This window comes from Neocloeon triangulifer, unplaced genomic scaffold (assembly GCF_031216515.1).
Source record: "Neocloeon triangulifer isolate White Clay Creek 2 clone unplaced genomic scaffold, ASM3121651v1 ptg000014l, whole genome shotgun sequence".
Taxonomy (NCBI): Eukaryota; Metazoa; Arthropoda; class Insecta; order Ephemeroptera; family Baetidae; genus Neocloeon; species Neocloeon triangulifer.
This window is the reverse complement of record NW_026775556.1, coordinates 4,810,956-4,838,377: the sequence shown is the minus strand read 5'-3', so window position 1 is coordinate 4,838,377 and position 27,422 is coordinate 4,810,956. Positions and strand designations below refer to the sequence as shown.

At 34.9% G+C, this 27,422-nt stretch overlaps 1 protein-coding gene across 3 annotated transcripts in view; it reads right to left on the bottom strand.

The window, feature by feature from the left end:
* Nucleotides 1–27,422, bottom strand: part of LOC132199673 (uncharacterized) — a 52,209-nt gene that overhangs the window by 4,334 nt on the left and 20,453 nt on the right. For 2 of the 3 annotated variants that reach the window (XM_059624576.1, XM_059624578.1), the window contains exons 3-5: nucleotides 5,496–5,690; nucleotides 5,068–5,194; nucleotides 4,836–4,938 (exon numbers count right to left, since the gene is read on the bottom strand). In XM_059624576.1, the coding sequence (XP_059480559.1) occupies nucleotides 4,836–4,938; nucleotides 5,068–5,194; nucleotides 5,496–5,690 (425 nt within the window). Of the gene's footprint in view, nucleotides 1–4,835; nucleotides 4,939–5,067; nucleotides 5,195–5,495; nucleotides 5,691–24,999; nucleotides 25,126–27,422 lie in introns of those variants that run through there. The other variant, XM_059624579.1, reaches the window with a different exon arrangement.

The window sequence follows — 27,422 nt, the reverse complement described above, 5'->3', positions numbered from 1 at the left end:
ACACAAAAAGTGTTTATTATGGCTGAGGAAAATTATAAAAAGTTTTGCCATGAATTCAATTGGGAAGAAATTAAAAAAAAATTAAAAAAAAATGTAAGGGATAAACAATTAAAAAAAAAAAAAAAAAATAGAGTTCTATATTTTAAAATTAAATGTTTATATTAATTTTAAAATAACTAACTTATTTCTGATGTAACTGTATAAAGTATTTCATTGTTGTTGTTTTTTTTTTTTTTAAATGCAATTTTCAGCAAGTAAAAGAATCTGTTTATTAAAAAAGTAGATTATTTGGGATACAAACTGGTGCTTTGTAAAAATAAGAGTTTATGTAAGTTTCCTTTTAATAATAATAATAATAAACGTCATTCAGTTATATTTTCCCAACTTATTACTTTGGTACAAAAATTGAACAATTCTTGAGTGGGCCATAAAGTACCAAAGTAACGACTCCTTCTATACGCCAGACACGCGAGTATTATCTCATCCAGACAAATTCTCGCCCGCAGCCTCCCTCGAATATTAATCAAGCCGTGTTCTATTCTAATTACCATATCGATCGCGCAAAGTCACTCTCTTCTCTTTCCAACTTCTGGGCCGAGCTCTGAATTGGCAGAAAATTCCCCAAAAATGAATAATTAAGGCAGGATAATGCGCGAGGCGTGATTTAGTAACAAAAGGCTGTATATCATCATAACGCGCGCGAGCGCCCGTTAAACCCCCTTTAGCTGCAAAGTCTTAAGACAGGCTAAAATATAGCGCGCGTGTGTAACCCCCTTCTTGATGGTACGCGCGTCTTTCTCTCTCTTAATGGAGCAGATAAGTAAAACAGCAGCACCTACCTACCTACCTATCACATTATATTATGATATGTGCTGCAGTATATAACTTTTTTATTGGCTTTAAGTCTATGATTCTTCTGTAATGAAGTTGAGAAATTCTAGTTAAGCCCCTCCATATACAAGCAACACGCGGATTTATTTACCTTATGAAAACGCCCGGGATAACAATATGATATATTGCCCCCGCAAGATATTGTCTACCCGTCTTACTCGCCTATCTCGGAATACATTCATACGTGCACAGACGACGACGTGTGGGAGAACAATGCACGCGCGCTGCGTGTAATGAATGGAGGGCAATATATACGGACAGCAGCCGCGAGGATATGAGAAATGTTTAGAGATATATCAGGATTATTCAATTGACTCGCAAAGTTTTTAACTAAAAATTTAATTTTTAAACACCAATTTTTTTATTACATGAATTAAAAAAAAAACTGATCAAAATTTATTAGAAAATAAGTATTGACGGGAAATATTAAATTACTTAACAAAGGATTGCCCTCGTTATAATTTGCATTCCTTTTTTTAATAAAATCAATTAAATTAATTAGTATTAGATTAATTACTTCAATCAATACATTTTATGACGCGTTCTAAATTCTGAATAGGAAAGTGTAGTTTTGAATGAGGCAGTTTTTAGTTTGCTTTGTGGAAAGGTTTTATTAATATATCTTTTGAATTAGAACTTTGCACCAAGGGCATTAAATTTTTTTTTTTTTTTTATTGGAAAAAGATATTTATTGTTTAATCATATCATTAAACTAATTTTTCCCTTGTGATCATACTTAATTTTTAAAAGTGTTTATTTTATGTATAAGTGAGATCAAGATAGGGAAAGTGAAAATTGCTCATTTAATCTATAAAACCTTGTGTTAGAATTTAATTTTGGATTTATCACTCTTTTGAAGATTCGTAAAATTTTCTTAAAATACAACCAAACTTATAATGAGAAAATTTAAAAGTAATCATGTATGATGTATGAATGTACGGTACCACTGCAAGAAGAAAGATATTTGTCAACCAAAGATTAAATATGGTGGTTTAATACCATAAAATATATTATTGTTTTTTCAAGACATGTAATAGCCTACTTATAACTAATAATATCTTAAATGAAATTATTATTTGATAAAATATTATTGTTATTAGCAAATAAATTTTAATCATTATTAGCAAAATTTTATGCTATTAATATTATAAACTAAATTTTATTAAACATTTATTAAAATTTGAATAATTAAATATTTTTATAACCTTATTAAAATTGACAAATAAAAAATGATTTACTTGTTATCATTCCCTTTCTTCGGCATACAATAGCAACAGTGTGATAGTTTATCGTATGAAAATCGTGCCTGTCCGACAAGCGGCTTTCGCGATTTCCTACCCGCGGCATCGACTAATGGATCGGCATGACTTTCTGACAGCGGTGGGCCCAAGCTCAAATTAAATCGCCGATAAGCACTCTTTAAAATACGTACCAGCATTCATTAGACGGGCGAAGAAATTCGGTATAAGTAATCTGTATTTCAGATAAGGTCGCGAGCGGAAAGTTTCCCCGCATAATAATTAAATGGCTTCACTGTACTAAATGTATACTGATATACGAGCCAAGTTGGTGCCGTTAAATTTTTTCCTCGGCCCATAAAGTGTCCGCGTAATGAAGACGCAAACGCTAATTTCGACTTTTATTCTAAAATTTTTGCGGAATTTTATTTGTAAATGAATGGATTTTTCCGTGCGCTTGATACAAAGTAAAAAAAAGGGAGCAGAGGAGAGCAGAAAGATCGTTCGCCGGCAGTTTTACGGCCTTATCACTTTTTTCTTTGTTACTTGTTTTGTTCTGCGCTTGCCGAGCATATAATAAAATCTAATCTGCGTGATGGATGAGAAATGCGCGCCAACTCTGACATTTAAGAGAATAAATATGTCCCGCTTGCGCTCACTGCATCTTGTACGCATAATATACGTCATCTAATTTGAGAGAAAATCAAAACTTTTCCCTCCGAGATTATCAGATTGGAAAGATTGATGCATAATATTCCAAATAAATATAACAATGTCAACCAAGTTATGGTGACGAACAGTAAGGCGATTGTTATAAAATTGAAACAGTTCAATTATATGAAGCTCCTCAAGACGCAAGAGAAAATGTGTGATGCTTTATGATTTTAATCTAGAGATAAAAAAATTTATTTAAATATATAAAAAGCTTGTGATAATTAGTGTTCTTAATTTTATTTTTCCAGTAATAAAGGAATAATTTTTACTCGTAGCAGATTTTTTAGGAGAGGTTTATTTTGTACTTTTGGTGTATGCTAATTGTTTTTCAAATATTTCTATAGTTAATGAGCCTGCATAGGTTGTTATTTTTTTCTGTGGAGCTGAGAGCAAAATTTTTAATTACTCTTGCTAGATTTTACGAGGAAAAGCATGAATAGATTGCAGATAATTTTCAAACGGAAAATAATTCACCAGAAACCCGTTATTGTAGGATTGAGATACTCTTTTGAATCGCATGTTTCTATAGGTTTTCAAGTGACTTTCTGAAAAATCAGTGATCATTACATAGAAAAAAAATCATTTTTTTTCGTTATATTGTCAAATTTTCATCGATGATTTTGAAAGCCTTTGAGAGGAGGAGATTAAAATTATTACTGAAGAATTTGCAAGTCTATAATTGAATGAAAGTTTCTGAGCTCAAAATGGTCCCGAATCACATTTTTTTAATGTATATTTTTTTTTTATTTGGGTATGTATTTTGCACTATAGGATGCATTAAAATTGATAAATATTTTCGAAGGAATTCAAATTTTAATTCAAGAAAATTGTTAGAATATCTCTTATCTAGCGAATTTTCTCATAATCTCTGGTGATAATTTTTCAGGAGCTCCTTTTCTTGCAAAGCTGTGTTAGAATATTACAACAACTTGGTTAACTCGTTTGCAGCTCTTACGCTTAAACAAGCAATCCCGCTACCTAAGCCGACGGCGCTGAGTTTAAGTCTCGGCACATTTCACGCCTGTTCGGTTTGGCAAACTGATTGTAATTCCCATGATTCGGTACAAGAGCGCAGTTAATTCGGCACACGCAGCCGACAGAATTAAAGTAAGATAATGACGAGAGCAGAGAAAAGTAGCGGAGTCGAAGAAGAAGAAGTTTAAGTCGACGTGGAGGAAGAAGAAGCTGGTAACCTCGGCGGCTGCCGCGCTGTTTCATAATAAGATTAAAAGGTCTTACTTTATTCAGAGAGAGAGCGAGAAGCGCATATTAGGGTATTAATAATGAGAGGAAATCCTCAGCATAGCAACTTAAGTCGGCCACAAAAGCAAACATCCTCGAAAGAAGACGAAACTTTCAGCAGATTCAAATCCCTTTGCGCAAAAACAATGAGAGAGACAATCGGCACGCGGGGGCGCGAGCTACTCATCCGAGCGGAGAACTCACCTGAAAATAAAGGGGTGCTACCCCTTCTTCCTCTTCTTTTCGCTCTCTTAACGCGCCCATTAAATGAATGTGTGCAGGGAATTACGTGTAATGGGCTTAGCAATTGCAGGAATTAGTATTAATAGTATGCAAAAGATTCACCTTGTCTTTTCAAATCCCTCCTCTTATTATATGAAAGGGTTGATATAAAGCGATTTATCTTCTTATGTGCAAAAGTGAGTGAATTTAATTGGAAATTTTTCCTCCTTCGATTTTTATTTTGATAATCTTTCACGGAGGATGTTGTGAAATAAAAATATCTGGCTATTTTGCGGCCCATTAAAATCTCAGCCAGGAAACGGCATTGGCACGTGGCGGCAAGTTGCAGCCGGGGATTGTAGATAAATTTGAAATTTTATTTTACGGTAGGAAAAGTGTGCGATTTTTTCCATTGACGTCAATCTGCTGCGGATTTGCGTCAGCGCGCAAACTAACTATTATTTTGATAGGAAACTGGAGTGCAGAAATGAAAATATCGCGAATGACGAATTAAAAAATGATGCATACCTCATCAAGGGGACATCCCGAGGAGAGCAGCAGGTTGTGGGACTGCATCAGTAGCAAACGCAGAAGTTTGTCCTTGATGTCTAGAACGGCAGAATGGCGAGATCTGCAAAAGAAATTAAAAACAAAAATTTGATAAGTCCATTCCAATGCTTATAATTTTTCAATAAAAATAAAAGTGGCGGTTGCTAATTAAAAAAGTTAAACACATGGAAGAACTAGAAGATTGACTCACTTGACAATTTGGATGTGCAAAGTTGCGACGGTGGTGAGTTCGCCAAGGATGTCACCAACTGTGAGAAGCGGGCTGTCTGCGATTCGATCCAAACGCAGTGGCTTCCAGTTTTTTATAACAACAGACCCTGGTAGAGAAAATCAAAATAATAAATTTATATTAATAATTTATTGCGCCGATATTTTACTATCGCTTTTTCTTATTCTTATAAATATAAATTGTTTTTTGAATGTTTATTTATATTACAAGGATAATAAATATTAAAAAAAAAAATTAAAATCCAAATACCATTATATTTATAGGCAATTATAATGGTATACATAGAAAAATATCACAAGAAATTGATTTTTGTTTTATAAATTCATGCCAATTATTTTGTTCATAAGCTGTAGTTTTTATCATTCTAATACACAACAATGTAAGTATACCTGTGGCCAGGTGTGCACAATCCTGCGGGTAGCCAAGCCTGTACAAGGCCACGTGGACCAGCTCCTCAAACGGTGTGATTACGGGAATGATAGCGTAGCTGTCGGTTTCAACAACCACCCTGTTCCGCCTGGGATGTGGGCCTGCGTCTTCGGGAACCAACACCTCCACTATGCAGTGAACTGGTATCGATTTACCTGCAATCAAAACAAGCATTTTATTAAATATGGTTTTTTAATTAAAAAATAGTATTCTTTTATTATGGTGCATGACAAAGTAATCCAGATTTTTAATCATAATTCTCAATAATGAAAAAATTCATTAAAATTTACCCATTCAAATTATCTTAAATATCTTAATTATCTTAAATATATTGACTTTGGCCGACTAACATAAAACGTGTTTCTGTAGTTTTAAAGGCAATGTGCAGATCATATTAATCATTTAAATTTAAAATTCGTGAAAGTTCATAATTATTTAAAATATAAAAAGAAAATAAATGTTTAATGAAAACTAGCTAGCTAGGTGTTAACAATTATTATAATTATTTTGACTTCAACTTATACGGCACAAGGCGTGTCATTTACGCCACTTTTCCGTACGTTTTTGATAAAAATTACAACTCACGTCAGAGAAACAATTTTCCAGGCGCCTTTAGAGTGCAAGCACCCCGTGCCTTTATCTGCAGTTAATTATTCCCCTCGCCTTAAAACTTTATCTCTTCGCAACGAAACAAGGACACCTACGTCAAACGAAATCTGAGCGTTTCGTGGGACAGGAAACTTTTATACGAAATTGCCCCCCGATCTATACACGTGGCCGCGACTATGCTTTCGAGCACTGACGTACTTTGTTTATCTCCCCTGGGTTATAATTTTCCGATTTTTAGGAAGGGAAAACAACGCACAGGACGAAAGGTTTCCGCACTTGCCAGGAGGTCATTAGACATGTCAAACTTTTGATACGTAGCTGCTGGAATTTTATGTGTGTCCCTCAAAGTATATCAGAGTATGTTATCGCATTGACCAGACAAATGTTGAGGCGCGACCCAAATAATGTATTCAGTGGTTATGTAATTGTCGCACATGGGACATTAAATTTTTGATAAATTTAATTTCGTTTCACAATCTATACAATAATTATTTTAATTATATATTAAATTGAGACCAGATTAAATTTCAAAGATTTTTTATTTTAATTTTAGAAAATCATTACAATTCTGGATAGTTAACTTCAAATCACGCTGCGTATTAGTGCAATTAAATTGTGATGGATCTTAAATTCTTATTATCACATATATTTCAATTTTTGCGTTTTTCAGAATCAACTAAAGTTTCAGTGCCACAAAATTTACCCTCACAAAAATGATGAGTGTAAATTTTTTAACTTAATTTAAATAATAAGATAATTAAAAAAAATTTATCTGCTATCCTGTAAATTTTATAATTCTCACCGTAATTTTCAAATTTTGGTCATTACGGTTGTGCCAACTAGCTTTGAACCTTTCTTGTACTCGAGCGGTCAGATGGCGATTAAGAGAAGGGTTATTGGACGATCATTAAGCTCGGAACAATGGGCACAAAGACACACTCGGCCTAAGCTTGGTCATGTGTGGTCATAATAAGCATAGAGAGGATGTTGTGCGTGCGTAGATTACAATGCGTAAAGAAAGTGCCCCTTACGCCGACAGGGGTGTTTCTTTTGTTATTCCCTTATTGGTCCTATTAGGGATTTGCGAACGCACATACATTTCGGAGAGTATATGTGTTAATAATTTTTAATCACCAAATTAAATTTGGTGCGGGATAACCCTGGCGGGGCGTCGGCCGCGCGCCTGCAATAACGTGCTGGTCGGCGCGGCTTTTGTTGTGCGGGAATTAAGCCGGGGCGAGAGCAATTCAAAGCCCGGCGGCGCCAAATCTCACCGCCAGCGCAAGAACAATAAAATAAAGGACCCTTTGCTTATTTAAAAAGAGGCTCTCTCGCTCTCCTTACGCCAGTGGAGGACAAGGATTTGCATTTCATAAAGTCCTAGCTGCTGATGGGATTTTTAAGGGGTCTTAACTTGCTAAGCTAATGGGCCTTTCGCCGCACCTCGCCCTTCTGCAGCTCCTTTTTGGGCGGCAAATACATATATAACTCATTTGAATTATTCCGCAGCAAAGGTTTTAACCGCGGAACAAAGACATAAAACAGCAAAGCGAGAGCAATAAATCTCGCCAAAAGCTGGACTTTTGCAAAGAATCATAATTCTCAAGCAAATTTGTTATTCAGGAATTTTCAAAATTTTCAAGAAAAATATGCCATTGTGTTGAAAAGATCGGTACTGTCAGAAGTAAAGAAAAATTGTTATTATTTTAATAAATTTTAATTTTTATTAAAAATTTAATTTTAAATATAGTAGTTTTTATTGAAGAGACTATAAAAAATTATTTTACTAAATGTAATTTAACATTATTTGGTATATATTTTTATATTAATTTTTTAAATCTTTTAATTAACATTTAACATAATATTTACCAATTAAAGTTTATTTTTCATATTTTTTTTATATACATAAAATAACATTATTGTAAAATTTATTGTGTTCTTAAAATTGAATTATTGCTGAGTTTCTCTTTCATTCGCACGTCAGCTTTGCATTTTTACAAATAACATTTTCTCAACCCTCTTATCTCTCGAGCCAAATTTAAAAATAAACAAAAATCCTCAAAAATATTTGAATAAAATGCATGTAACAACTCGTCAGCGGAATGCTGCATAAGTTTATAATCTGATATTTATTTTGTTTTTATTTGCAACACCGGCGGTAAGATTGCATTTTATATGATATTCTTCCAAGAATTTCACGCGTGCATCTGCAAGTAGCATGATGTACTATCAAATGTGCGAGCTGCAGTGGTGTAACAAAATAAAAGAGAGAGAAAGAGAGATGCACCGGTATAAGCTGCGGCAGTTTATCTCTCGCTGGTGCGGGGAGAGCTGCAGAGAGAGACAATAATAATATGCGATGTGAAAGACGAGCGAGATTCGCTCTCTTCATTCTCAGCGCATCTCAAGGCAGCACCAACTGTTTCCGCTGTGCGTCTTTCCAGTAACAAGAAGCTGCCTCCGCAACAAAAGCACACAAACAGCACTGACAACAAACCCTTTACATCCTCTCTCGCTCCTTATCATTTCATCAGCACAGAATTTGGTTCGCGACTACCAGATTATGCACACGCACATATTGTAACACGTTGCTTAGCGCGGCCCACGGAGGCGCGTAATTGAAAGTGTCAACCGCGCGCGTGATTGCTCCAGTATTAAATCGTGGCGTGAAATAATTTGCTAGGCGAGCAGTTAATTTCCTGATGCGACTGACAATATCTCTGCATTCAAATTTAATAATTGAAAAAATCTGTGATAAAAAAAAATAATATTTTGTTTGCTGAATTTTTTATTAAAAATGAATGCTTTTGTCCATTTTAAATTAATAATATGAAATGCAACTCTTCTTGATATGAATTGGCAAATGATTAATATAATAATATGAAGTTAAAAATCATCAGACAGAAATTTAAATTTAATTTGTGCAACAATGAACTAAAATGAATTCTAGAAAATTCCTATACTTTTGTAACCATTTGATAAACACGTTAATGCTTTACGGGAATAACGAGCAAAAATGTTGCTGCTTCCGAGGTGAGGCGAACAGCTTTAAGTTTGTAATTCGCTTCGAGCAGCAGGCCGTCGCCGGTGTATGTGGATATTAGCGTGGTGCGCGGTGGCGGCGCAATCCCTATTAGGTTAATCCCAGATAATGTGATTAGCTAGCTATTTGCGTTCATTTATTATTCGCGGTCAAGTCGGACGCAGCTAGCACGGGGTTGGGCTCCGTATGTACAAGTGAAGGTTGTGCGGGTTGCAGGTCGGCAGGCGAGGTGTAAGTAAGATCTTGTTAGGCGTTAAGCGCGCAGAGTGGACGCGGCTACCGGCCTCAAACTATATACATGCAATGTGTGTGAGTTTGGATGTGAGGCTTCGAATGCCATCATGACACCACCAAAGGACATAAGACAAGTATAACAACATGTTTATTAACACCAGAAGAAGAAAATTAATTATTTTGGAGAATCATGAAGCCAACAATTTTATTAAAAACAACATGAAAAATCTTTAGTTCTTAATATTGAAATAAGTGGACCAAAAATGTTATGAAAAAATTTAATTTTTTATTCTCTTAAAACCAAGATTTGTGATAAATATTTTAATAATTTACAGCAATTGACATGAAATTATAAGATATTATATGCCTAATTGGCAAATATATATTTATTTGAAATTTTATTCTTACTATTAAATATTTTAATCATTTGATTATTATGGTTTTTGCATTTGATATTTTTTATTTTACAATTTTATTATTTAATGATGTTTATAAAATTTGGTCACGCATCAAGGTTTTTTTGATGAAAATACAACTTTTCAATCCATTGGAGATTCAGATATTATTTGTTATAAAAAAAAATGTGCAGTGATTTAATTATAATAAAACAACAAAAAATCTTGAATGAGAATTTATTGCTTGCCTTTTTAAAGTTAATGCATAAGACAAAGATGTAAGTCCTGATTTCTAATTCTCAGAAATAAGTTAATTTCTTAATTATTTCAACCATTGTGCGTTAATGAAATTCCAAAAAATTATCTTAGCGAAGGATCAGCAAAAGAAATCCTTAAATAATTTGCAAATATTGGCGCAGAAAGCAGAAATTTATGTGAGATTTTCCACGCATTCACATACTAAATACAAAAATTTCGCCACCCGTACACAAAAACTAATTGAAAAAATAGGGGGAAACGGTGAAGGCGATTTCCATAAATTATCACTCGCGAGGTGCGTACAAGATTGGGTATCGTGTAATAATTCCGGCCGCGGGCGATAAGGCGGGCATCTTATTAATTTATAGTGATGGGAATGCAGCAGCGAGATCGTAACTCACTCATGCGCTTTGTTTGTCCGCGCGTTTTCCCTGGAAGATGAGCGATAATGAAAAGAGTGCTTTCAGTGACAATAATCTCTCTCTCTTCGCGAGGAAAAAGCAGCTTTTTCAAGAAAATTTTTTCATATATTGTATTGTTCCGCCGGAATAATCGCCATAAAATTGCGACCATTTCCAACTAAAGCGCCGCAGGCAGCGGCTGCAGATCATCACCGCTTGATTTTTGCACACAGAGCTTTTAGTTTTATTATTGTCTAAGTAAGCGCGTCTGCGTGTGCGACTTCCTGTTGCTTGAATAATTCAATGCAAAATCTCACCAGCAGGTGAAGCGGCTCATTTTTAATCGCGAGCGTATGTGCCGCAGACTCTTATTGCTGCGCGCTCTGAGGGGTTACTGAAAACTCACTCAGGGCAGTGAAAAAAAAAATAATAATTTTAAAAGCTTTGTAATAATGAATAGATATTAATTTATGTTTTTTGATAGGTTATTTGTGTCATAATAAAAGATTGAACACAATTAGTCACGAGAGTTTTAAAACAATTTAACATTTCATTCAAAAACATGAAAAACAGTCGTTTTATTTTTTCCTAAATATTAATACCGGTGCTTCAAAAATATGATTTACAACTTCAAATTTTACGCTTTTTTATTATATATTTAACAATAGATTATTGTCTTTTTGAAATAAAAAAATGGCATTGCTTTTTTTAGTTTCACACTAGATTACAATAAAATATCTTAAACTTCAAACAAACTACTCATGATTTTTACTGTTATTTCCATTTAAGTTAATTATTAACCAACTTTTCCTTCTGTTCACTTCCCCCATAAGGTTGATTTTCCGCTTTAGCTGGAGAAAGACGCGCGGAGTAGCAACTTTACTTTGCTCTGCGCCTTCTCCTAATACTTTTTAGTGCTTGCACGCAGTGTTTTAGGTTGACTTAAGAGCGCGAATTAAAACTTGAGACTAACACACAGAGGAATCGAGAGCGAGTGAGCTGGGCGGTGCGCTGAGCCACCCAGAGTCGAAGAAGTGAGGACTTTAGGAAACAAGGAGCGGCTTATTTTTGCTCTCTTTCGGTCGCGGCGCAATCGGATGACTGCCTCGGTGACTTATGGTAATAATCTCTCTTTGGCCAAGAGAGAAATCTGTAAGTACTCGACGAGAACGAAAGAAAGAAAAGAAAGGGCAATGCATGGATTAGAAAAGACGAGCGCGCCAAAGGGAAAGAAAAGGACGGATTTGCAGTGTGCGATTTTCGCCCCGAGTGGAGAACAAACACGGCGCAAAAAATGCGTTGCTTCGAAATAAGAGAGGGAGAGTCTCGGGCAGATGCTTAATGACGGGAATAAGCAGCGTGCGGATTAGCGCGAGGAAAAACAGCCGGAGCGAACTGGGACTTTTAAGACCAACTAAAAACAATGCTTTGAAGGATTACGAGTGACGCTTTTACGCGGTGCCATTAACAATTGACAAATTCCACGCGTTTCAAAGTAAAAAAGGAGCACAGCACACTTATGACAACAGCAAAACGCAGTGTTTTTTAGTTTTTTTAGTAGTTTATTATAATTCAAAAGTATATAAATTCATATTTCATAATTATTAACTACATTAAAAGCTTTAAATAATTTTCTAAATAAATTTAGTGTAATCAATTGAAATATTAATAGCAACTGTTTTAAATTAATAATTTTCGCTTTTTAAATATTTAATTCAATATGTAGTCAACCGTTGTTGTTACTTGATGAAAGCTATATTATGAGCCCCTATTTTTTATTTATTAAGAGAGCTTAAATTTTTTTTTATTACTCTGCTTCATTCGTAAAAGTAGTTAAATTTTCTTGGTGTCTCTGGTCGCCAAAAATTTTTAGTATTCAAATTTTATTTTAATGAAAAAATTAACTGATATTTGATAATCATAAATACTTTCTCAAATCACGGAATGATTACAAAATTTATAATTCTCTTTGATTAATAATCATCAGGTCAATGAAAATTTTGTGTAATGACAAGCAAAATATAGAAGGTATCTTTAAATAAAAATTATTTTCATTGTCATAAATAAAATTAAAAACATAAAAATTCCATTTCCAAACTGTAAATCACTTGACTAAAACGGACACCGCCTTCGATGGTGCAAAACGAGTTGCGATTGGTCGGCCACCGCATTGCGGGAAGGTTTACACGCGAAAAGCCGATGCAAATTCGCAAATCATAATCCGCTCTTTCTCTTTCTGCAATGCTAAAATTGAGTCTCCGCTGTCTTTGGTGTGGCGAGTAATACAAATTTATTGGTATGCACGGTGCTGCCCATTAGGCGAGTGATTTACGCTGATCATAAAATATTAAAGGCACTTAGCCGGGCAAATCCTCTTGAAATATTTATTCCGATTATCCCGCCACACAAGAAGATGAATATAAGTGCTGCAGAGAGAGAGAGAGGCTGAATAAAATATTACGCCGGTGGTTGCTGGTTGGTGTTAAGCGCCGCAGCCGCGCGCACCACCATCAGCTTAAGTGCCGGGATTTGAGCAAAACTGCTGCTGCTCGATGCAGAAGGTGGAAATCTTAACACACACGAGACGATTACGCCACTTTTGTTGCCTTCCCGACCAGCAGAACCGAGTTTCGCCAACGCTAATCTGCAAGTGGCAGAGAGAGCGGGTCGCGCTCGCACTAATGAGATTAGCAAATGTCCCGAGCATTAAGGAGCGCGTCTCTCTCTATCGGGCAAGAAATTCGTGTCGGATGCGCGGAATAAACCCTCTGGATTAGGTGCCGTAATGAGGGATGTTTGTTGTCTGCCGACCGGCCAAACCCCGACTAAATTGGACCCCCGATATGCTCAGCGTGCGCCGGGATTTGGCTCTCCGCTCTCGTATGTCCTGCCGGGATTGAATTGTTTGAGCCGCGGCTTTGTTCCCCGTTCATCTCTCTCTCGCAATAGCTACTAATGCTGCAGATTTATTTACTTGGACTATATAATTATGGTTCTGTCTGCAATCATTCAGAATTAAGAGAATATCTAGGGTGAGTTCAAATTAAAAGGCATTACTGCAAAATAAAATTTTTTTGTAAAGACACCTTGAATGTTAACTCTCAATTAAAAAAATTATATTATTCTAATCTATTGCTTAAATTTTCGTATTCAAACATGATAATAAATTTTAACTCAAAAGTTTTTACTAAAGAATTAGAGAATGTTAATTAAAAATAAAAAGTAATAGAGATTTAGGAAAACTAAATTGCTTGATTGAACTTAAAATTCAATGTTTTGAAAAGTGACCTCTATTTCCTTCAATAGAGAATTTACTTTTTTTTTTCAAAAGAAAAAAAATAATATTAAAAAAACCAACAGGGATGTGGATTGAGAACATAAAAAAAAATGCTTAGTAGTTCTTATTAAAATTATTTATATCGATTTAATTTAAAATTTAACTTAATCTTACCTTCATTGTAATATTTAACATAAATAATTTTAATTGATAAAATAAATTAAAAATTTGAATTTCAGGAATATTATGTTTAATATTATTTTTGGCATAAAAAATTAGTGTTTTCTAGTCTACAGCTGGACGACCTTCTTTCAGTAAATTCCTTTTAATAAACAAATATGTAAAAAAATCAACGTCACATCTTTTCTCAAAATAAACATTTTAAACTGGAAACTTCCCTGAACTTTCCTTCCTTTTAGTCTATAATTCTAAAAGCGTAGCGATTATCCTTGTGGGAAAAGCGCCCTGCTCTCGCTTTGCAAGCTGTGTATATTTTTCTAGTTCACCCCAAATCGGTATAGAATGCGTGGAATGTGAATGGCAAACACGCGAAAGGGGTGAAATAGCCATTGCGAAGCTAACTGGCTGACAAAGGCGCTCCACGGGAGGTTCGCGCGTATGGCCGAAAAAGAAAGAAAGAGAAAAATCATCGCCGCACACAGCAGCAGCAAAGTGTGCGCGATGGATTTAGATGCCTGACAAGTGTCGCTGGGGGATTATATTTTTCCTTGAGATTTCTCGCTCTCTACATATTCACGCACCGCGCGCTCACTCATATACATAACTCTTTTTTAATTTATGACCAGCGTGTTGTACCGAGCTGGGGATTTACAAGCGGCACCACAGCTAGGGTTGCTTGCTCGCAGAAACAAGGGCAAGAGAGTATTAAAATATTGTAAGGTTACCTCTCTATACACGAAAAAGTAAAGGCCACTCACGCACCTTGTTCTCCCAAAGTCACCGCGGCTAAGAAGTTCGCTTTGCCCCCTTAATTTGATTTTATATACATAGAAGTGTCTCTCTCTCTTTCTCTCTCGAATACGGTCGTAATTCAATTAGACAAGAATGATTCGCTGCTCACATTGGCAGTTGACATGCCTCATGATCCAACGTGATAGAGCGCATTAACTTACAACTTTCACGATAAAACTAAATAAGTTTCAATTTGAATACTTAATTGACTTAACGACTTTTTGTAATTGCAAAGACAAATTAGAGATTTTTATTTTATGTAATTAAAAGTATTTAAATGTATTTTCCACTGAAAAATTAAATTTAGATTATATCATCAAATTTATAAATTAATGGTGAACAAAGAAATAAATTAATGCTATAATTGTATACAATTATTTGTAATGATAATGTTGCGGTCTAACCCTTGTTTCGTGCGTATGTGCTTGTTGTTGTCATCAAATTTCAACTTTGTTATGTATTTAGCAACAGGTGGCACCCGCAACGAGAAGGCAGTAAAAAAAACGGGTGCAAATTGTAACAACCAACGCTAAAAGCTCACCACATAACCAATTTTCAAATCTGCACCAACTGAGAAATAGACATTTTGATACACAATCTGGCAAATTTTTTGATACAGGATTTAATTGATGGTTTATTTTGCATGACATATTTGATAAGATTTTCAAATATTTTTACAATATAATTCAGCGTAAATATTTTGTTAATTGTAAAAACTGGAATTGCTGTTAATAAATTAAATCTATAAAAAAAAACATTTTTTTACAAATTTAAATATCATATGATAATTGTATAAATTTAATCAAAAGTAAAATTCTTTTAAAAATTGAGTTAACTTTCAGATTTACATCAATGCAATATTATGTTATTATTAAGCAATATATGTTACATTGATATGGACGTGTGTAAATTATTAACAAATTCTTTTGGAATTTATTTAATTTAACGTATATAAAAACAAAGACCACAAAGTTGGTAGAAAAATATGACGCAGATTTTTCAAAGAGCGGCGGCTTTTCAGTTCACAACAGAGCCGTGAGCGTCGTTTTTGTTCCAGCAAAAAAGGCAAACATGCATCTCTGTCGGTCGAAAAATCCAGTTTATCTGGAGCAGGTTTAGCGTTAGAGAGGCAAACAAAAAGGTGTTTCGCGCCGAATGTGTATATTATAGAGTCACACCATAAAGGGCTAGAGTAAAATTTTAATTACAATCGAAAGGGAGGCGCTCGCAGGGTCTTTGATTCCACAAGGAGCTTGTCACAAAATATTTGCGCGGCGGAACGCGAAAAGCGGGCGACTTCTTGTCATCTCGGAGGCATTGTGGACTTATGAGCACAATGAAAAAAAGGGACAATACTGCCGGGGATCGGAATAGGTGAAATCGGCTCGCATATAGAGACGAGTTGTGTGGGGGATCGACGGCGGCAACCGGAGCTCCCTGTGCGTGCTTTACCTTTTCCTCTACTCCAGCGAGAGTATTGCAGACAGCGGCGGGATTAGCTCATTCAGCCGTGCAAAAGCAAAAATTCAATGTGTATTAAGTAAAGCGAGCATCACGAACGCGGCACAAAGAGAGCAGGAATTACAGATAAACAGATTAAAGCCAGCCATAACGGCCCTAATGCGCGCACACAAACACACGCCGTCTCTCCACATTCTCAACAGGGAAGTGTGCCAAAATCATAAAATGCACACCTATTTAAATTCAAATTAAGAATTTTAACTACACTTCATATATTTAAAAAATATTTAATAACATAAAAAACGATTATGTTATTTTTATTCTTATTGAAGTCTTTTAAAACATTATATTATAATATCTTACATTTTTTATATTTTAAATTGAATAAATTGTCATGTATACCCACTACCTCTAGCTCGTCTATTTTGTTTCAAGCAAGCGTTTTAAATTAAGTAATAATAAAGTTTGAACCGCCAATTAATTAGAAAGTTACACATTTCTCTTTATCACGGTAGAATCTATGATTGGAATTAATTTAAAAATATTTTAAAATATTTGAAAACTCTCATTCTATTATACTAAAACTACCTATGTCCTTAATTTTTGGTTAAACTCTTTATAGCAAGTACAGCAAGCATAATTATAAATTAATTAAAGAAAAATTTACCCCAAAAGGTGACCTGCGGTCTGCTGGTTCTTAAAAAACCTACGGTTTTGTTTTGTCTGAACTTGAACTAAAACTAAGTGGGGGGGGAATTTACAAAAAATAAGAAATAAATTGATTATAATGTAATTTTCTATTTTATTTTTTATATTTTTTTATTGTTGAAATGATATTTTTCATATTTTTCCCTTCCATCCTTTTTCTATCACTGCCCTGATTTGCCATCAGACATGGCCAGTTGCATTCAGAATTCATGGATTTCCGCATGCAACGAGGCAGGAGCTTTAATCTGGATTAGGTGATGTGCCGCGATTATGGTAGTTCTGTAGGTAGAGAAGTATTTTTTTTCCATGCAGCAGCGTTTAATTCACTTATCTGCGCGCCCACGAGAAGCGTCTCTCGTCATCAGCAGAAGCGGGGAAAATAGAGTTAATCGGGCGCATGACACTTTTATTTGTGTGCATGAGTCGAGAACGCCTTTATTAAATGATAATTAATCTTCACTATGACCGAGCACTTTCGTGGATTTGTATATAAAGTGTGTGTGCTGGTAATAACCTGGTCGGCGGATGCAGCCGAGAGGGAGGAAAACGCGATTCACGCTCGGAATGCTGGCGTTTGAATTGTATATCAAGAGGATGTTCAGATCGGATAAGGGAATCCGTGGGGGCGGCGAAATTCACACAAGTTTGGGTTTCAAACACGAATTCATGAAAGAACTACTTAATTTTGTAAAAGTTTTTTAAGGATTAAATTTTCGACATCTTGAGCCTTTTTGTAAATATTTTTATCACAAATTCAGTTAATTACATATTTATTTGATCTACCCATATCATTAACATATTTAACAAGACTGAAAACTATGGCACGCAAACTGATAGAATAAATTTAGAATTTAAACGTTTTAAGAATTATGTTTAAGGTTTTATTCAATTGTATATTATAATGACCATACCAAAGTGTGTTACTAATGAATGTTTTATATTGAGAATTATATGATTTCTATGTAGACACTTTGATTAATATAAATAATTGATTCTTTTGTCATGTTTTAATTGTCAATACGTATACATTTGTGATATTCTGTATTTTAATATTGTAACTAACAAAATTTATTTAAATAATTTATTTTATTTTAAAGTAAAAATATTTGCATTTGAAAAAAACTTTTAATATAAATAAAGTAAAAAAATTTACTATAATTTTATTATAACTAAATTTATTATAGAATTACAATTAATTTATATAGCATTTGATGCTCTCCAAAATGCTTTAAATCACAATTCGCACTACTGCTTGAACTTTATCGCACATCGTCGCGCCTTTTGTCGAAAGGGTTGTGCAAAATCCATTTAAGAGGCTGAAAATTTGACGCGCGCTGCACGCGTTTAATCTAAAACTAATGACGCAATAATACGCGGTCGTAATGTTCACACAATATTACTCATGGCTTCCTCGAGATATTTTTTATGACTGCAATCGAAAGTGGCTTTTTTTCATGGCATTATTTTCGCGCGCGGCGACGGCACTAGACTATATCTCAGAGCAGCATGTGTGCGTGTATGTACATGTATAGCAAAGAGCGCAGACACCCCTCCTTAGCCGCGCCGCTAATCTAAAGTAAGCTGCAGCACATACAGTAGCTGGCAGCTGTACACAAAGGAGATTTTCCCTCGCGCCACGGCATTCAAAGATAACCCAAGAATGAGCGGCATTATGATGTGATACACATTTTATCATATAATATGGAGCAGCCGAGATATACACGCACGCACAACCCAGGGTAGTGAAAAATGGCTCCATGTGCTTGGCCTTGAACAGACACGAGATGTAGATGCAGCTCGAGACGGAAGATTTAAGTTTCATTAGAAGCCTTGATTAAAAATCAAAGATTTACAACCATCAACCATTGAAAAGCCTGATTTTATTGGCACAAAAGTTAAATAATGAATTAATTGCAAAATTTATAATTATTAAAAAAGACACTCAAATTAATATTAAATAACATTTAAAAATAAAAACAGCCCTCATACCATTGAATTTAAAAAAAAAAATCTTCTCAGGAAACCTCGCATATGTCTCTTTTTTAGGTTTTTTTTTTAATTATACATATAACTTAAAACAACTGACCTGAATTCCTTTATTATTTGAATCCAGTTGACTTAATCACGTAGATTTTGTTCACTGCCCTTGGCCTCTCACGCAGCAGATGATTTTATTGCGACAAAAGAAATGCCATTATTTTCTTTTTTACTTGTATTTTAACGGCTTTGACATTCGAGCTCGTCGCTCTGCTTTGCCCTGTGTTCATTCGTTTACAATGCCGCCGCCGCCGGAGAGAGAAAAGTAATCTGGATGCACGCAGCTGATCTGTTTGTGAATCAATTTTTTATTGCTCTCTGCTCCTTTCTGCCGCGGCTCTCGAAAAGCCTCCATTGTGTCGCTTCTAATGATGGTCACTGCGCCATAAATTAAGCGGAAAAAGAAGCCGCTTGAGAAAGAATAATTGTTCTCGGGGTGACATCTTCCGCCGAGATTTTTTCAATCGCAATCGTCGTCATTCTTTGTTTGCGCTTTTTTGAATGCAAGATTGAAAATTGCGTCCTATACAGTGAAAGGAACGTTATAACTGTTCCAGATTTGAAAGGCATTATTAAAATTATATTGTTATTATTTGAATATGAAAAGCTGGTTCAAATACAAGTAAACAAAAAATAAATTTTATATTAAAAATTACAGGAGATTAAGCTTAGATTAAATTGATAATCCTCTGTTGTAAATTGTGCGAATATTTCATTAGGCAATAAACTTAAAATTTAATAAGAGTTTATTTTGCTCTTAGTATTTCTCTTTTCCTGAAGTTAAGATATGTCGCATACGCTTTAAAGAAAAACGAATAAAAATATATTATCGAATTCGGCGTTGAGCTCCAAACAGATATTTTATGTTAAATATAAAAAGATCGCAGCTCACATAAAATCACACTCGAATGCGTGAAGCGAAATTTATGGCTCACAAATTTGATGTAAATTGACTTTTAACCAAACCATCCATGCAAAATGGCAAAAAATCCCCTTCTCTCTGTCCGTCATTAGAAATTCATCCGTATTCATTTTTTTTCTACCTGCACGCCTTTGAACCGCTGCGTGTTGGAGGGATAAAAAAATCGGAGCAGTTGGAAAATTGATATTACAAGCATAAAATATGGAACGCCTGTAATTTTCCCTTGTCGCGAACGCACCCTTATTCGTTCTGATTTCTTTTTGTAATTTTAATTTCTTTGTACACACTTGGGTATATATGCGATATTTATCTTTGATCAATTTTTAAGTTGTCACTGGGGTTCAATTGACGAACGCTATTCATGGGATTTCAATAAATACATATATACCCTCTCAGGCCGGATAACAAAAGGTAAGCTGCTAAAGCTGCTGGATCTTTTCCCAGCCGGCAGCAGCCGCCCTTTCTTTTCCACTTTAATTCTTTCTTCTGTTGCCCTACATCCATAAAACTCTCGGGATAATGCATTTTATATAATGCGCCAAAATGTATCCAACCAACGCTCTCTTTCGAGCAACAAACGCGCATGAATCAAATTTCTTCTTCCTCTCCGCGCGGCAGACAATGGGAATTCTCTTATAAAGCAACAACGCTCTCATTATGACACGTGTGCCCGTGATTTATTCATGCATCTTTGAGATTTATTTTTTGCGACGAGACCTAACAACCCCTCGCACAAAAGCAGCGTGTTTGAGCTGCTAGATGAGTGAAACTGATTGTGAGGACAAATTAAAAAGCGTATCTGCGTGTTATAAATTAGTAATTTAAAATGTAATGCTCGGAATTTTTGAATTTATGTATGCTGCTAAGAAATGATAAAGCATACATTTTTATTTGACTAACTTTAATTTTTTTTTCAAATTTAAATCTAAACTTACAAATATTTCAACTCATTTGGTTGATAATAGTTAAAAATAGCTACAAAGTTATCTGACACTGAATTTTGATAGCTTAAAAATCGATTTTTCAATGAAAAATTTATGTTGTTAATCAATATTAAATAGTCAGCTACTTATTAAAATAATTATAATGAGCAAGCGCAGAGTTACATTAAAGTAGCTCATTGATTATTATTATCAAAAGTTGATCTTAAAGAAAATTATTACAGAAAAAATTATTTTCATTAAAAATTAAAATTAAAATAACAAACATAGATAATATAAAAATATATAGCCTAATTCTTAAAATAATTATGAATAATATATTAACATAAAAAAGAGCATCTAAAGATTATTGATAATAAAATATAATTCATTATTAACATTATTTCCAATTATAAATAAAAAATTTGACTATTCAAAGAAGCTGTATAGAGAGGGGCGGAGTATGGAGATGATTATTAATAGTGGTGCGCGCTGCAGCACTTGATATGCCCGCGCCTTATAAATACACTTTTCCGCTGTCATAGCGGCGGCTTATCTGCCGTGAGAGCACTTTCTCCCCCTTTATAAATGCCTTTATCTCATGGCTTTTCTTCCCCTAATCTTCATCCCTTATAAGCGCGCGGGTGCTCTCTCTCTCTCGAGCAATGCTGCTTTTTCTTCTTCGTCTCGCTCTTATCTCATTTCCGAAGACTTCCCTCTCCTATACTTCATATAAGCTTATCTCATAATCCTAAAGCTCGCCTCTATCTCTCCCAAACTTAAAAGCTCCTTTTATAACTAATACACAGTCTGCGCCAGAGCAAGAGGGCGCCCACTAAATATTAAACTCGCGCGCGCCGCATCAGCAAATTTTGACAAAATCGAAACCAGCGACGCGCTCGCTGCTCTTCCACGTTTTATTAGCTTCTCCCTTCCTAATAATCTCAACCCCTCTGATAATTAATCAATTCGCTCCAAGGTGCTCAAACTTCTTGCCTGCTTTTTTTAAATTAAAAAAAACCCGCTGTCTCTTCAGTTTAATTAGTAATTAGAAATCGAGGGAAATATGCAAATATTAGTGGAATATTTATTTCTCTTTTTTCAAAAACGTTCCCTCGTGTCATTTTGAGCCCAAGGTAAGCATTTGCGTCATTGCTGCATGGATTTGAATTTCCGGTACGTTTTTCCATTTGCTCCACATCCAGTCAGATTAATGGGAAAATACCAAACATGATCAAAAGAGGCTCGTTTGCGCAGTTTTGTAACTGCGAATTATTGCAATAAAATAAATGAGATTTCTGTCATTTTAGTACAAATATAGAGATTTAAATTAAGAAGGAAGGTTGAAATTGAATATTAAAATCATTCAATGACAATATTAATGATTTGAAATAATTTTCTGCATTATGCAATATTCCTATGAATTTGAAAAAAGAGATGTATAATATTTGTTTTAATTATTCACATCTGTTGATAAAATTAAATTGAAACTTCAACTTTGCAATTATCTTTAGTTTAAGCTATTAAATATCCTATTTAAAATGCCCAACAAATTTTTTTTACAGAAAATTTTTAAGAAATATTACATTCAAAGTTTAAATCTGTTGTCAAATTTTATAGCATTCCATTGGGAAAGTTTGGAATTTCTTTGGATTGCTGCAAATTACATGTTACGCACCTAATTCATGTAAGGAGGAAGCGTTTTGCTAGATATGTATCATAAGTACAAACGCATTACCATCAAAAGCGTCGCTTGGAACAAAAAATTTTATTATTCGAAAAAAATCGTTTTTCTCTGGAGAAGATAGAATCTGAATCTAGCCTGGAGGCAGGCTGGGCTCGCTACATAAAATTGCGCAATTTACTTAACACGCGGGATTCAATTTGCGTGATGCGTGCGAACCGTGCGCAAAACAATCAGCAGCATTGAAGAACAATAAAATGCGGGCGCATAACATTATCATGTTAAAAATAACGAAACTCGCTCACCAGAGAGCAGCTTTCGTTTCGCCAATCAGCTGCATCGTAATTTTCTCTGCGGTGGAAATTGAGATGCACCACTTGCTGCGTAACACGCTCACACACCGCAAATTTATCGCTTGAAAAGTATTATGATATTGACAGCTGATGCCGATATCGTTTGAATGATATATAGAAAAATATTTATGACTTTATGCTATCATATCCTAGCAAGCCTGTTTCAGAATTATTTCAAAAAGATTTTAATAAATTTTGATGAGTTCGCATGTGGGGCAAAGTTGCCCTGGTCATGAATACGATAAAATTACTTGCAAACTAAACCTATAGGAATCCTAAAGGAATCAATTTTTGCTATTAAAAAAAATCGATCTTTTCGCATCTCACAAAATAATTGCATTTCATATACATATTATTCATATAATATATGTATAAAAAGACAAGAAGTTACTTTTTCACGGTGTGTGAAGATTCTAAATTCATTTGTCTTTAAATTCAATTCAAAGGAAAAATAAATAATGAGCGATGAAATACAATATCAATTCAAATTTTGAATTCCAGATTTTAAAAGTTTAATTACGATTTTATTCCATGGCCACAATTAATTGTCCACTATTCAGAAATAACTCAAGCAAATTTATATGTGTGTATATTTTAATGATAAATAATAAGTTATTATATTTTCCACATGATTGATTGCATTTTATGGTCGTCTTAATGAAATGTTCAAGTCAATTCAAAATGTGAACATTCACATTAATGTTAAATTTAAAGTAATACAGTAATTATTATAAAATTGTGAGGAAAAAAATTTTCATTCTGAATATTTGCCATAATTGATTGTTTAAATTAAATAGCATTAGATCTAACACAGATTATAAACATGCTTAAATTTTATTTATTTATGAAATTAATTAAAAAATTAAATAATGCTATTGTTGGATATTGGGTTAGTTGGAAACTGTTAAACTATAACTTTTACTTTAACATTTTCAATTGATTTTGTGGTTTTGCTAATATTATTAATAAAAGTTCAAAAATCAATCATCGAAATTGCGATAATGTACGAAGTATTGATTATTTTTTAATCTAGCCAAGAGGAATTTGACGGTGACGTTTTGGGGTTTTTAGGATTTGGGGGCGAGTGTTTGTTTGAAGGGCAGTCATCCGAATTTGAGCCGGCCGTGATTCGGGCTGAGCATTAATAAGGGGGTGCGATCGATATATACGTGGCGCGCTATCACTAATCCTTATCCTCTGTGCACGAGGGTATATACGTACGTCCATACACACAGATAGAACGGCGGCGGCGGCGGCAGCCAGCAGTTTGAGCATAATCTCCTGCCGCTGGCTGGGTGCTGCTGCAGTGTGTTGGCGGGCTTAGTGAGACCAGATAAGCCCTCGCCCGAGGGATTATCCTCCCCCCGCGCCCTCCCCGCGGCCCAATACCCTCGGCTAAAACACCGACCGACCTACCCGGCCATTTATGTAACGAACCGACCAAACTCTCTCTCTCTCTCTCTCTCTCTCTCTACTTTTGACTCTCTCTCTCTCTCTGTGCGTGCTGCTTATTTATCGTTACGTGTCTGTGTGTGTTTGTGTGCGAATTCCCTAATCCACGACTAATGACCACCCACGCGAATTCCACCTGTCCCCAAGAGCGGAGCAAAATCGAACTAGGTCGCATGCTAATTGCTGTTCCTACGATTATCGTGGGTTTTTACACGGAAAATTTTTAACTATACTGGTGGAGACAAATCATAATTCAGTGCAAGATTTGATTTCTTTCTGAAATATTATTTAAATAAATAGCGAACTTGTGAAGACTGAATAGAATTTATACAGAATTTTTAAATTATGGACATATTTATTGAAAATGGCCGGGAAATGTTATATATTACAATGCAATTTTTACATACTCCAATCGTAGAGATTGATCTCTTTTTCGTCAACACATACAGATGATGTAAGTAACAATTATTAGTCTGTTGGAAGGTAATTTTATTGTTAAACAGTTTTAACATGAGTTTTTAGATGAAAAATTACGTAATCTGTGAGAGAGTTAAAAAAATTTAATTTAAAATTCTACAATTTTGGATTGAAGTTTTTTTATAAAAAATAAAATTTTTGTCTATAGCTCAATCATTGTTAAACAAATTCTTTAGAACAGCAGAGCATTTTTTATAGCTATTCTTGTATTTAATTCGTTATTAAAATCATTTTTTAAATATATTTTAGTGAGCACAGTACCTTGCGACCCGTCAATAGCGGCCAGGATGCCAGCGTAATCGGCCAAGAGTCTCATCTTTGGCGCAGTCGAGGATGAGCTTTTTATAAAATTTTTACTGAATACTGAAAGGTTCTCGCGACCGTCGACACCTGAGCAGCGACTAACCTGCCGGACGCGTCCGAAATTGGAAAAAAAAGTTATGGAAAAGCAGGGGGATGTGTGTGCTCACTTGACCAGAACAATTGACGTCAATCCAGATAGATATCGCTGATGCAGCCTCCACGCGATGTTGACGATGGGAAATATCCGCACCGTGCAGAGATGAGTACGCATCCGCTCTTATATACCGCGACCGACTTTATGGGTAATTTTAAAAATAAATTGGGCCCAAATAGCGTTGGAAAAACTCATCCAGGTGTTCAGATTAGAAAATAAATGTCAAAATAAATATCCAATTTGGAAATATAAAAGAACTGCGCACTTTAACACTTGCTGTTATAATATTTGACAAAATTTTTATTTGATAACGTTTCTTATTAATCTAAATTAATATAAAAAGCCGGATATAGGCACTTTGCGATTAAAAGTATAATGAGACATTTAAATTACGATCAGTTTTGCTAAAAATCGCGTTAAAAAATTATCACAGGAAGTTCTGCTCTAGACAAGCCGGTTGCATAACTTGGTTAACATCCTGTTTTCGCCTCTGATTACTTTTTTTTCTCATTTTCAGGTTTATATAATATGTTTGGATTCTGTCACTATACATATGAAAGCTGCACGCGGACACGCACACTTTGGGCTCGCTAATGATCTGGGGATTAGTTGCGCTCGGATTTGCCATTTTGATCGCGCGCTGTCTCTCTCTTTGAGGCTAATGATTAATGCTGGCGAATGGGCTGGCCCTGGGAATGCGTAAAAAATGTCTGCTTTTCATCTTAATTCCGACTTAACTCTCGTGACTAGAGCTCTGTGGTATGGGTTTGATCCTTTGTGTTGTTGGCTGCTCGGCTGCTACCCTGCCCAATTTAAGCCAGGATTGTCGGCTTCATTAGACTGGGATTAGAAGGCAGACCAAATCCTCTACACACTACAGCCCGCTCCTCACTCTGTCAGCCATATCTATAATGGATATACGCGCGCTTGCACACCCAACGCCCCTGTTTCGAATGCGATCCTTCGCCGATGCTTCGGAGGCAACATGCACGGCCGGATTAGACGCCGTCGCCGCCGAGTTACTTTTTCTCTAAATCTTTTTATGCGTGCGTGGGTTTGCATTCGAGAGTCGCGGCCATCGATTTTTTCGCCAGCGTGTCACACTACTGAACCCCTTTTTGGCGGGTGACTGGCAAAATTGTTGCACGTCCTGACAATACTGCCGCACTTGTATAGAAAACTTATGAATGTTGGCTAATTATACAGATTAGTCCTATATATTCTTAGGTTTCAGGATATTGCTTTTTCGTCAAAACAAGTTATATTAGGAGCATTAAAAGCAATCATAATTTTATGAAAGCATTTTTGAGATTCATTGTTTAAGTTTTACATTAAAACTATTACTAATTGTAAGACTTAAGATAGTCGTACTTAATCCTCCCACCCCTGAGACTATCATGGATTCTCTGCTCTCATTGCTAGACTGAGAACCACCGAAAATTTAACAGAATTTCTTTTATGCAATAATCTGTTTAAGTTTATACACACAAAACTATTTTCACTTTCTATAAGCACAATAATATGAATGATCTTAATTAATTTAAAGAAAAAATCATGTAAATAATAAGAAGATTAAATTCTCCCTAACCATAAAGAATCTTAAGAGCTTTTAAAAGATTGCTATTAATCAATATTACATTTCAGCTTGATATACTTCACATTTATATAGTTTTACTCAAATTTTAGAAATTTCAGGCACGGAGGCTATTTTGAATGAATAAATAAATTAAAAAAAAAAGAAAATAAATAAATTTATTGATCATAATACAAGATAAAAAATTAATAAATATATAGATCAATTTAAAAATAATGGTTTAAACATAGCATCACAGTATTGTAAATAACATTTAATTAATATTTTAGCTTAGAACTATCATACTGCCTAAGTAAAAACCAAATAATTCTATACTTGTCTTATAGAATACTTGCACAGGATGCAGTTGAAAATCATGTGGAGCAGAGACAAAAAGTAATTGAAGAGGAAACAAATACGCGGCAATTAATAATTAACAAGCTGTGCGTCTGCTTCTGCGGGGAGAGCGAAAAAATGCGCAAATTAATACAGCATGCTCGGCGCTGGCCGAGTGGCGAGGAGAGAGAAGAAGTCGCGGCGGCGGCGGCTCCTGTGCTGATTGGCGCTCGGATGAGGCTGAATTATAAGAAAATAAATTATTGCCTGCGTACAGTAGCTGAAAAGCAGCCGCGGGCGCGTTATTATTTTTACCGG